This window comes from Ranitomeya variabilis, chromosome 1 (assembly GCF_051348905.1).
Source record: "Ranitomeya variabilis isolate aRanVar5 chromosome 1, aRanVar5.hap1, whole genome shotgun sequence".
Lineage (NCBI taxonomy): Eukaryota > Metazoa > Chordata > Amphibia > Anura > Dendrobatidae > Ranitomeya > Ranitomeya variabilis.
In genome coordinates, this window is record NC_135232.1 from 345,553,049 (window position 1) to 345,565,394 (window position 12,346).

The following is a 12,346-nucleotide window of genomic DNA, read 5'->3' on the forward strand; positions in this document are numbered from 1 at the left end:
AAAAACGTGGTGACAGGTTCCCTTTAATATCAAATTAAGCTGGTAACGTCACACAAGAAGCCCACAATGATGTAACCATGCCTCCTGCCAGATGATCGCCAACACTGCGGCCTCAATCAGCTCCATCACAAATCCAGCACCTATGTGACAGGTCAATCAAGCGCATGCACAATCCCATTAAATCAGCTTCACAGATAAACTGGGCTTGTACAGAGAAAGTGCGGCATCACAGAGGCAGATTCATCGGCAGTGATGGCAGGTGATGGCTTTATCCTCTTCCCGCACATATGCGGTACAGTAGTGAAGCCGGTGAGGACTTGATTGGGCTCATGGGCAAAATTAAGTTGGGAACGTGCAGGCACGGGATTCTGTGGGGGTATAGTAATGGATAACACTGTCGATCAAGCAAGAGGTGCCGGTCTGTCAGAGCAAGGAGAACAGCTGATTTAACTACCATTAACATATACACAGTTGGGAGAACAAGTATTTGATACACTGCCGATTTTCCAAGTTTTCCCACCTACAAAGAATCGAGAGGTCTGAAATTGTTATCGTAGGTACACTGCAACAGTGAGAGACAATTTAAAAATATAAAACCGAAGTTTTTATACAATTTGCATTCTATTGCATGAAATAAAGTATTTGATCACCTTCCAACTATTCTGGCTGTCACACACGTTAGACCTACTCTGCACTCATTACCTGTAGTAACTGCACCTGCTTGAGTGTGTGAACAGGAATCACACTCCAACCTCTCCACTATGGCCAAGACCAAAGAGCTGTCTAAGGACAACAGGGACATAATTGTAGACCTGCACAAGGCTGGGATGGACTACAGGACAATAGGCAAGCAGCTTGCGAGAAGGCAACAACTGTTGGAACAATTATTAGAAAATGGAAGAAACACAAGATGACTCAATCTTCCTCAGACTGGGGCTCCATGCAAGAACTCGGCTTGTGGGGTAAGAATGATTCTGAGAAAGTTCAGGAATCAGCCCAGAACTACATGGGAGGACCTGCCAATGACCTGAAGAGAGCTGGGACCACAGTCTTAACCCCTTTATGACATGCGCCGTACTAGTACGGCACATGTCATGTCTCCCACTTTGATGTGGGCTCTGGCGCTGAGCCCACATCAAAGCCGCGACATGTCAGCTGTTTTATACAGCTGACATGTGCCCACAATAGTGGCGGGTGGAATCGCAATCCACCCGCCGCTACTAACTAGCTAAATGCCGCTGTCAAACTCTGACAGCGGCATTTAACAAGTGCTTCCGGCCATCGGGCTGGAAATGCGCGCACCGGTGACCCCAGTCACGTGAACAGGGGTCATCGGAGCGTTGGCATAACAACCAGAGATCACCTGCAGACCTCTATGGTTGTTGATGCTAGATTGCTGTGAGCGCCACCCTGTGGTCGGCGCTCATAGCAATGCAGTAATTCAGCTACATAAAAGTGATCTATGCATCGCTCCTATGTAGCTGAGCCGATCGAGTTTTGCCAGCTTCTAGCCTCCCAAGCTATTGAAGCATGGCAAAAGTAAAAAAAATATATATATATATATATATATGTTTTCAAAAATATGAAGAAAAAAAAGTTAATCACCCCCCTTTCACCCCATTCAAAAAAATAAATAAATAAAAAAAATAAAACCTACATATATTTGGTATCGCCACGCTCAGAATCACCCAATCAATTAAAAAAAGGATTAACCTGATCTTTTTTGGTCGCCGCGACATTGCATTAAAATGCAATAACGGGCAATCAAAAGATCGGATCTGCACCAAACTGGTTATCATTAAAACCGGCAGCTCGGCACCCAAGAAATAGGCCCTCACCCGACCCCAGATCACGAAAAATGGAGACACTACGAGTAATGGAAAATTGTGGGGGGTTTTTTGTTTGTTTTTTCTTACCTTCAGCAAAGTTTGGAATTTTTTTTCACCACTTAGATAAAAAAGAACCTAGACATGTTTGGTGTCTATGAACTCGTGATGGCCTGGAGAATCATAATGCCATTTAGTGAACCTAGCAAAAAAGCCAAACAAAAAAACAAGTGTGGGACTGCACTTTTTTTTGCAATTTCATCGCACTTGGAGTTTTTTTCCCCGTTTTCTAGTACACGACATGGTAAAACCAATGGTGTCGCTCAAAAGTACAAAAAAATAAGCCCTCACATGGCCATACTGACAGAAAAATAAAAAAAGTTATGACTCTGGGAAGGAGGGGAGAGAAAAACGAAAACGCAAAACCGAAAAAAAGCTGGGGTCATGAAGGGGTTAAACATTACTGTTAGTAACACACTACGTGGTCATTGGTTAAAATCCTGCATGGCACACAACGTCCCCTTGCTCACACCAGCACATGTCCAGGCCTGTTGGAAGTTCACCAATGACCATCTGGGTAATCCAGAGGAGGCATGGGAGAAGATCATGCGGTCAGAAGAGACCAAAATAGAACTTTTGGTATCAACTCCTCTCACTGTGTTTGGAAGAGGAAGGACAAGTACAACCCCAAGAACACCACATCCTAACTATGAAGCATTGTGTGGGAACCATCAGACTTTGCTTTTCTGCAAAGGGGACAGGATGAGCGCATCGTATTGAAGGAAGGATGGATGGGGTCATGTATCGCAAGATTTTGGCCAACAACCTCCTTCCCTCTGACCATTGAATATGGGTTGTGGCTGGGTCTTCCAGCATGACAAGGACCCGAAACACACAGCCATGTGGCTCCGTAAGAAGCATTTCAAGTTCCTGGAGTGGTCTAGCCAGTCTCCAGACCTTAACCCAATAGAAAATCTTTGGAGGGAGCTTAAACCAACGACAGCCCAAAACCTGAAAGATCTGGAGAAGATCTGTATGTAGGAGTGGGGCAAAATCCCTGCTACAGTGTGTGCAAACTTGGTCAAGAACTACAGGAAACGTCTGAACTCTAAATAAAAATAAAGGTTTTTGTACCAAATATTAAGTTCTGTTTTTCTATTGTATCAAATACTTATTTCATGTAATAAAATGAAAATTAATTATGTAACAATCATACAATGTGATTTTCTGTTTTTTTAGATCCTGACTCTCACAGTTGAAGTATAACTACAATAAAAATGACAGACCTCTCCATTCTTTGTAGGTGGGAAAACTGGCAAAATCGGCAGTGTATCAAATACTTATTTTCCCCACTGTACTTCCGGGGCTGATTTTACACGTATGGAGAGGACAACACGCTGCATTTGACCAGCACGACGTTATGCAATATGCTTAACAAATGTAATAACAATCCTGGCCGATAAATAATATATTCTATGCGGTTGCGATAATAAGCACTGGTACGTCATCTTTTATTCTTCAGTCTAGGACTATGTTCACATGCAGAGTGCTTGCTGCGTTTTTTTTCTGCAGCCAAAAACCTGCTCTCTACATGAGCTGTGGTATGATCAGACCATGTTCCTGTACGGTCAGACACGGCCATCACACAGTACACAGCAGGGGCACATGTAAAAGATTATCTCAGCACAGGAACATTTTATTTAATCACATTCAATTGTGGAAGTTATTATTATTCCCAGATCTATTGATTAAAATGTCGTTTGTGGAAAACCCAAATTGCCATACTACAGATTTTATAAAAACACTAGTCTTAAATTCAATCAGGAAAAAAAACAAATCATGTACATGAGATTTCAAAAACCTCATTGCTTTTTCTGGTACTTTGAAAAGCAGCTTTTAATATGGATCTTTAATCTTTAAGACAAAAAAAAAAAAAAGCAAAAGAATGCTGCAAAAACGCTACATGTGAACATAGCCTAGGGGGACGTTAATAAATGCCTTAGGCCTCGTTCACACATCAGTGGTTTTTTTGTTAATCAGGGCTTGTATACCAAAACCAGGAATGGAACAAGCAGAGAAAAACTAAGTGAGAGATTGACACCGGGTCTGTGTTTTGGAGACACTCCTGGTTTTGGGATACAAATACCTATGTCTGAATGAGGCCTTATGGTGTAGATATGATCACTAGTGAAGCAAGCAGCGATTCAATGAGAAATCATGTGTACTCTGCAGGTGCTAACAGAGGGGCCAATTTTACTCCAATTTGCCAGCTTGGATTTTTAGTTTCATAGGACCTTATGAGAATATCTCTACCTACAGATATTATGAGGAGAAGTGGAGTGTACAGAGGGAAGGATGGCCAGGATTACAATAGGAAGCCTCATTCAGAGGTCTATGTGTGGACTGGGGAGCACGGACTGACCGCCGGTCTCCTGACCTCAACCTTATAGGAATATATATAGAAAAGGCTGTTAAGTTCAAGTCTAAATGAGGCATGAGGATAGGTCATCAGTATCAGATTGGGGAGACACCCTTGTCCTACGGCTGTGTACAGGGGCTGCCGCCTTTCCATGGTCTACTTTCCTCTGTGTCTGCGCACATTATTGCAATGTTAAAAACAGCCGATAGTGGATTCCTGCCTGACCAGATATAAATAATATATCGCCATCAATATTGTGACCATATGCAGCAAAAACTGAGATCATCTCTAAAATCAATGAATCGGTCGCCTGCTTAGAAATAACGTTTACTCTTAGAAGTTTGGGGGAATTCTAGCTAATTGCTCGGTGTTGAACCTCATTTCCAAGGCTTAGCTTTACAATTTACTTTAAGAGCTTATTCAGTAGGACGCTCTGGGTGCAGCAAACCTGAACCTATCCAAAAAAAGGGAAGTCAGTTTGTCAAAACATTTACCAGTTTTAACGTTACATTCGGTGGCCGGAGCTATGAGAAGTCCATTTCCTTCTTACGACCTGCCCGTCAGTGATTAGAGGGCAAAAATCCAAACCACAACGGCTTCACAAATTATTACTTACGAGAGCGGAGCTGCTGAGGACGTCCTCGTCTGTCTCTTAGTTTTTAAGACACGGAGTTTATCCCCCTGTGTCACGCTGATGGCCTCGTCTTCATCGACATCATCATCATCCCCGTTGTACTGTGTAAGAGGAAGTTAAAGTGGAGATTAGTTATTGAAAAGCGGCAAGATGGGCCTCAAGAAACTGAACATGGACATTACAATAGCGGTAACAGAAGGGTCCTGAGAGTGTTTGCACCACGGAAGGCTCAAACCTGAACTTCAGTCCGATTCTTCCTCAGAAAGTGAAGTGTACTACACACTTACAGTGAAACCCGCAGGGGGAAAAAAAAAAATCACTAAGAGCTGAATGAATGGAAGAATGGCTGCAGGGATAGGGAGGAAAACACATGAGGCTGTTTATTCATGAAGACTTTGGCATGAAACATGCATCTACAGTCGCATGAAAGAGAAAGAAAAAACCCTAAACCAAAAATAAAAACCCCACCTCTGTATGAGCGGAATGTACCTTAGCTTCGGTATGATTTGGCAACTCATGTTATGATGGAAAGTTGTAGTATGACATAGATAGGGCCACAGGACCCATGAGGCTTGGGTCACTAGACTGTGGTAGGACCAGACAGACACCATACTAAATGACTCTGAAGGCCTTCAATTTTATAATAAGAATATGAATGGAGTCTGTTAGTACAAAGCCAAATAAAGCTTCCCAAACAGGTTTAGCTTTGAGAAGATCCTTTTATTGGCAATACAAGTAACCCTATAACACGAGAAAACCATGGAAAGCTTTGGTCTGCTTACCTAGGGTACAACCGCATAGAAGCATAAGGTAACACAGGGAACCTTTACAGTAATTCCAACACACTATATTTCATTGTATTGACAATGAGTATTTTGACCATATCATCAATTTTATGCAGATTTTCCAACTCCAAGCTGTGGATGCTTATCGGACGAAGCAGATCAGGTGATGTGTATGTGTAATGAGGGTGGGGGTGACCTAAGATATCATCGCCCTTTATCAAGGTGTGCAGACTTATTAGGCAGATTACAGAGGGATGAGAACTCTTTAAATTTCAATATTGGGGAGTGGTCACAGAACCATCAGAAATTTTGTTGAAAATAGTCAGCAGGGTCGTAAAAAACGTGTTACCAAAATAAAAAATGCACAATTACAGCTAAAGATTTGAGAAGAATGAAACGTGATGCAACCAGTAAGTCATTATCCCCAGTGCTGTCATATTCCAGAATGTCAACCTCCCTGGAGCCCAGAAGTACAAGGTGTTCAGTGCTCAGAGACACGGCCAAGGTAAGGGAGCCGGAAACCTGACCACCACTGAACAAGACATTGACGTGAAAACGCTAAGAGTGGGCCAAGAAATACCGGAAGACAGATTTTTCTAAAGATTTTCTGGACTGATAGTATGAAAGTGACTCCTGATGGAGCAGATTGATGGGTCCATGGCCGGATCAGTAACATGACTCAGACACCAGGAGGTAGGGAACTGCTATGGGCTAGTGTTCTTAAAGATCAGTTAATTGGACCTTTTGATTTTGAGTCCATCTGCGACCCAAACTCAAATCTACTGACAGTTTTTAGAAGACACCGTCATCAAGCAGTGGTGTATAGGAAAAAGTCTGCATCTTTCAAAAAAAAAAAAAACAGGATTTTTTTGCCGTACAATGCTCCATCACATGCATGGAAATACTCCACTGCTTGGCCAACAAGTACAGGCCTTAAAAGGGCTTTTCCCATGAACACAGTACATATTAATGAACAGGTCTTTAAATAATAACTTCCACAATTGGATGTGTTAAAATAAAATGTTCCTGTGAGGAGATAATCTTATAAATGTGCCCCTGCTGTACGTACTTAAATATTCAGGTTTATTAACCTTTTACGTTGACCAACAGAACTAGTGGTTCAATAATAAAATTAATCAAAAATCCAAATAGCCTAATATTTGTTCACACAGTATGTGTATGTGTATATGGACAAATTGTTAGAAAGCAAGAATGCTTTCAAGAAGTGTTAATAGTTTTGTTTTCTCAATGAAGAACTGCATTTGTTCCCCATAGTACTGTGTATGTACAGTAGATTACAAAAGTGAGTACACCCCTCACATTTCAGTAAATGTGTTATTCTACCTTTTCATGGGACAACACTGAAGATATGACACCTTGATACAATGTAAGTAGTCTGTGTACAGCTTGTAGAACAGTGTAAATTTAGTGTGCTGTCTAAATAACTCAACACAGTCATTACTGTCTAAAGCACTGGCAACAAAAGCGGGTACATCCCTTAACGAAAATGGACACATTGTCACCAATTAGCCATTTTTCCACCCCGGTGTCTCATTTGTGTTACAAGGTCTCAGGTGTGAATGGGGAAGCAGGTGAGTTAAATTTGGGGTTCTCGCTCTCACACACTTTCATACTGGTCACTGGAAGTTCAACATGCCACCTCATGGCAAAGCACTCTCTGAGGATGTGAAAAAAAGAATTGTTGCTGAACATAAAGATAACCTAGGCTGTAAGAAGATTGTGCACATGCTCAGCATCATATCCAGAGGTTGTCTTTTCAAAATAGACATATCAGAGCTGCCCGAATTGCTGCAGAGGTTAAAGGGGGGGGGGGGGGGGGGTGTCAGCCTGTCAGTGCTTAGGCTATATAATGCATCAAATTGGTCTGCATGGCTGTCATCCCAGAAGGAAGCCTCTTCTAAAGATCATGCAAAACAAAGCCCGCCAACAGTTTGCTGAAAACAAGCAGTCTAAGGACATGGATTACTGGAACCATGTCTTGTGGTCTGAAGAGACCATGATAAACTTATATGGTTCAGATGGTGTCAAGCCAGTGTGGCAGCAACCAGGTGAGGAGCACAAAGACAAGTGTGTCTTGCCTACAGTCAAGCATGGTGGTGGGAGTGTCATGGTTTGGGCCTGCACGAGTGATGCCGGCTGTGGGGAGCTACAGTTCATTGAGGGAACCATGAATGCCAACATGTACTGTGACATAATGAAGCAGAGCATGAGGATACCCTCCCTTCGGAAACTGGGCCGTAGGGCAATATTCCAAAATGACAACAACCCCAAACACACCTCCAAGGCGAACACTGCCTTACTAAAGAAACTGCTGGTAAAGGTGCTGGACTGTCCAACCATGTCTCCAGACCTAAACCCTATTGAGCATCTGTGGGGCATCCTCAAACAGAAGGTGGAGGAGCACAAGGTCTCTTACACCCACTAGCTCTGTGAGGTCATCATGGAGGAGGGAAGAAGATTCTAGTGGCAACCTGTGAACTCCATGCTCAAGGGAGATAAGGCAGTGCTCGAAAATAATGGTGGCCGCACAAAATATTGACACTTTGGGCACAATTTAGTCATTTTCACTTAGGGGTGTACTCACTTTTGTTACCAGTGGTTTAAGCATTAATGGCTGTGTGCCAAGTTATTTAGAGAGCACACTAAATGTACATTGTTCTACAAGCTGTACACTGACTACTTTACATTGTATCTAAGTGTCATATCTTCAGTGTTGTCCCATGAAAAGATAGAATAAAGTATTTACAAAAATGTCAGGTGTACCCATTTTTGTGCATATACTTTTAATAAAATAATTAATATATTTAATATAATAATAATATAATAAGTAATATATTTCGTACATATACGCAATTAAATAATTGAAATGTGCTTACATTTATTTTATTTTTTACAAGCAGAGTTTTCATAATTCACAATACAATTCACTCATTTTCTTCAGGATCAAAAGACCATGAAAAAAAGCATTTTGGTCAGAATATCTAAGGCACAGCCGATTTCTGGGAAAGAAGCCATCTAGTTGTGCATATTTTCCCCGGACTTACCAGCTCAATGTCTTCTTTACCAGAAGCTTTGCCCAGATCGTCATGGAGTGAAATATCATCCACCCCAGAGAGGATGAACTTTACTGCTACGCTGTTACCATTTTCCTGCTCTCGCCTCTTTTTGCGATAAATGTCGCCTTCGTTCCAAAGACTCATTTGTTTTCTGTAAAATACGTAGAACATGTTCACAGTCAACTTTTTCTGAGGTTTTCTAGGCAGTACATGAATGTTGATATGAAAAAGAAAAAAGAAAGGGGTGAGGGGATGTGGGGTGAAAAGAAAGGCTGACATCGCAGACGGTCATAAATGATGTAAGGAGCGCAACTTTAGATTATATTTCAACTAAACGTAGGTTTAGTCATGAGCGGACGCGCTTGGGTAATGCGACTTCGGTGTGCTCAAACAATATGTCCGAGTCCCCGCACCTGCATGTCTGTTCGACAGCTCACATGGGGATTGCCTAACAAACAGGTAATCCCTGTATGCATTGGGCTGCAAACAGCCGCGAGACATGCAGGTGCGGGGACTCGGACATATTATTCAAGTCACCTGGTTAGTATGGTCGCTCATCACTAATTAGTATCCATCATCTTGTCAGTGTGATGGAGATATATATGGGAGAGGAGATATCCGGACGTGTCCCACAGCCAGTGACCACATGTAGCAGGGTACAGCCGCCATGAAAGGACGCACCTTTTCTAATAAATGAACGTATTATCAAAAAGCCAACGGAGGCGCATCCCAGCTGTGACCTTGGAAAGCTTTCGAGTTGACAATGAAGACGAAGAATAAATCTATGGGAGCAGGGTGAAGAATTCAGATCTGAACCAGAGAGACTATCGGCCATAAAGGTGCCATTTGGCAAGTAACGAAAACTGAATTCAGAACATATTGGATTTAGAGCACCAAATAAAATCATGTACTAGTGGGTACTACTGTGTATAGCAAGAATAGCATAATAGTACCACTCACAATACAGATTAGCCCTGCTCTGAGGGTCCTTTCTCAAGCAGTCCTGTGGGGTTTGGGTTTTTTTAATTGTGGAAAAACAAAGCAATTTTGTCTCAAAAATTGCAGCAAGACCAGAGACAATGTGATACCGAACCCTAAGGGTATGTGCACACGTTAATCATTTGCTGCAGACATTTCGGCAGCAAATACTCAAGTGTTGGCAAGAAAAAAAAAAATGAAGCATAAAATAGGTGTTTTTTGTTGTTGCGTTTTTAATGCATTTTCTTGCAGTCATTAGAATTGGTGAAAAACGCTGCAAACACAGTGAAAGAATTGAGCAGAGTGGGACGAGACTTCAGGAATCTGATTCACTTTGTAGGGATTAGGAAATAGTCCAAGTAAATGTGAGAAAACCGTACAGAATAGAAAAACGACGAAAACGCAGCCAATACTTAACGTGTGCACAGCTAATTACAGGGATAATTAGGCCAAGAAAGGGAGACATGGCCACCAGTATAAATGACCACTAATGATATTCCCAGCCCAACGGCCCAAATAGTGGCGAGCATATATATATAATGTTAGTGCCCTTTCACAACTGGAGTCATCTAGACCAACCTGCCCAGATGTGGGAATACCATGATCAGCATAGTCTGCGCTGGCTTTGTTGGAGTGCGCCTGTCATTTTTTGTTATTTGCAATGTTGGTTTTCGCGGCAGCATATCTGAGGTTTATAATTTAGGTTTTTCTTTGCACCACATTGACAACAATGAAGGAAACAGTCTATGCAGCCAATATAGTGTGTGCCAAAGTAATACATTTGCCGCGGTTTCTACCTGTCTTGTCTACGCTGTGAAAATTGACAACAATCATAAATCTACTGCATTGTGACCAAAAACAGTCCCAATTCACCCATGAAAAGAACTTACTCAACCAGAAACTGCTGCTGAGGTCCAATCACAGAGCCGGGCCTACATATTCGGATCCAAGCGATGGTTTCCGCGGCATTCATTCTATAATGCTTCATCATGTAACAAGCTATCAGCGTACCCGTCCGACCTAAACCAGCTGAAAAACACCAAAACTGTCAAAAATAGTCCTTTAAAATATATAATCCTGTAGCTCCTGTATGAATTAAAGGGGTGGTCTGAAACCAACATTGATTTTAATCCTAAAGGTCTATTTAAATCCTACTGAGCATGTGTTAGTTATCAATTCCGACGTATGCTCAGGATGAGTTCTCTTGTCATTGTGTGATATTACTTTCATTGCACAGTGACAAAGTGCTTCCTTGCCAGTTCTGAGGGGAAGTGAAGAGATGGAGAGAGTGCACTGTCAATGTGCATTATAAGTAGAGAAGCTGGCGAGCAGGAAAAACAGACCAGCCCGGCACTGGAAAGTGACATCACTTTTGGGGGCTGGTTACTGCTCGCCCCATATGCTCTTTAAAATTCAGAATGATAGAGTGCTGACCGTGCGCTCTCTTGCTGATCCGTCACTTCTAATTAGAAGACAGAAAGGGAGTGCACTGTCATTGTGCATTTAAAAGGATACCCCACAGTGACAAGGGAGCTTGTACTGAGCATATGTTGGAATTGACAACTATCACATGTTCAGTACAGCCTCTGAAATGAACATCACTGGTGACGCATCGTTTGAGGATCAGGACAGAGGCAGCAGCATTGATCACAGCCTCTGCCCCTGGTGACGCCCCGCTTGAGAATCACCAGTGCATGATGGTATACTCAAAAGAAATGTATAACAGGAAGTAGGTAAAAAAAAATAAAGCAGTTCTAGAGATTAGAGAGGGAACGATAGGGAATTTTTAATTAAAAGTATACTAGAAAAGCAATTAGAATATGACATTAAACAGACATTTATAATTAAAATCAATGTTAGTTTCGGACCACCCTTTAAACTTGCAACCAATCATATCAACAAGGAAAATCGAATTATTATTAGTCACTCCCCTTATTGAGGAAACCGAATGGAAATGCAACAGAAACAGTCTCCAGCTCAGAACGGGCGAGTATATGACATAGGAAGCACCAGCGCTCACCTTTGCAATGCACAGCTATGGCGCCTTCTGCATTTTCACAGATGTTCAGGAACTTCTTCACTATGGCATCACATGGTGTACTTCCATCAACAAAGAATAGGTCGTGATGTTCAAAACCGGCATCAGTAAACCGCTTGGCATCGTACAATTTTTTATTCAGGCGAATGATTGTAGAGACGTTGTGCTCTCTGAAGTATGGGAAGTAGGTTTCGGGAGCATGCTGGGGGTATCCTGAAAGAGGATGGCAGAGTATAGAGTCCAGACTACTGTCACACTACGGGAATGTTCATGCGGGATAGAATTGGAATTCTTTGCACACATTGAGAGGATTGCTCCCACTTTGTTCTGTCATCTCATACAGTGAGTGATCAGAACAGTAGGACAACAACTTGTAAGTGCCGTTAAAGGGAATCTGTCACCAGGTAGACACAGAGACCCGGATTCTAATGATGTATCACTTACTAGGCTGCTTGCTGTAGTTTTGATAAAATCAATGCTTTATTAAGTAGTAGATTAGGACTAGTAAACCTGCTGCCATGTAGTCCTCTATATTCATGAGCTTTGTGAAACTCCGCCTCTACCACGGATTGTCTTTTTATTGGTGCAT

The 12,346-nt window shown here is 42.1% G+C and overlaps 1 protein-coding gene across 9 annotated transcripts in view; it reads right to left on the bottom strand.

The window, feature by feature from the left end:
• CDC14B (cell division cycle 14B) overlaps positions 1-12,346 on the bottom strand; it is a 107,623-nt gene that overhangs the window by 14,001 nt on the left and 81,276 nt on the right. For all 9 annotated transcript variants that reach the window (XM_077299738.1, XM_077299719.1, XM_077299723.1 and 6 more), the window contains 4 exons: positions 11,740-11,970; positions 10,610-10,748; positions 8,730-8,892; positions 4,862-4,980 (listed from right to left, as the gene is read on the bottom strand). In XM_077299738.1, the coding sequence (XP_077155853.1) occupies positions 4,862-4,980; positions 8,730-8,892; positions 10,610-10,748; positions 11,740-11,970 (652 nt within the window). The remainder of the gene's footprint in view (positions 1-4,861; positions 4,981-8,729; positions 8,893-10,609; positions 10,749-11,739; positions 11,971-12,346) is intronic.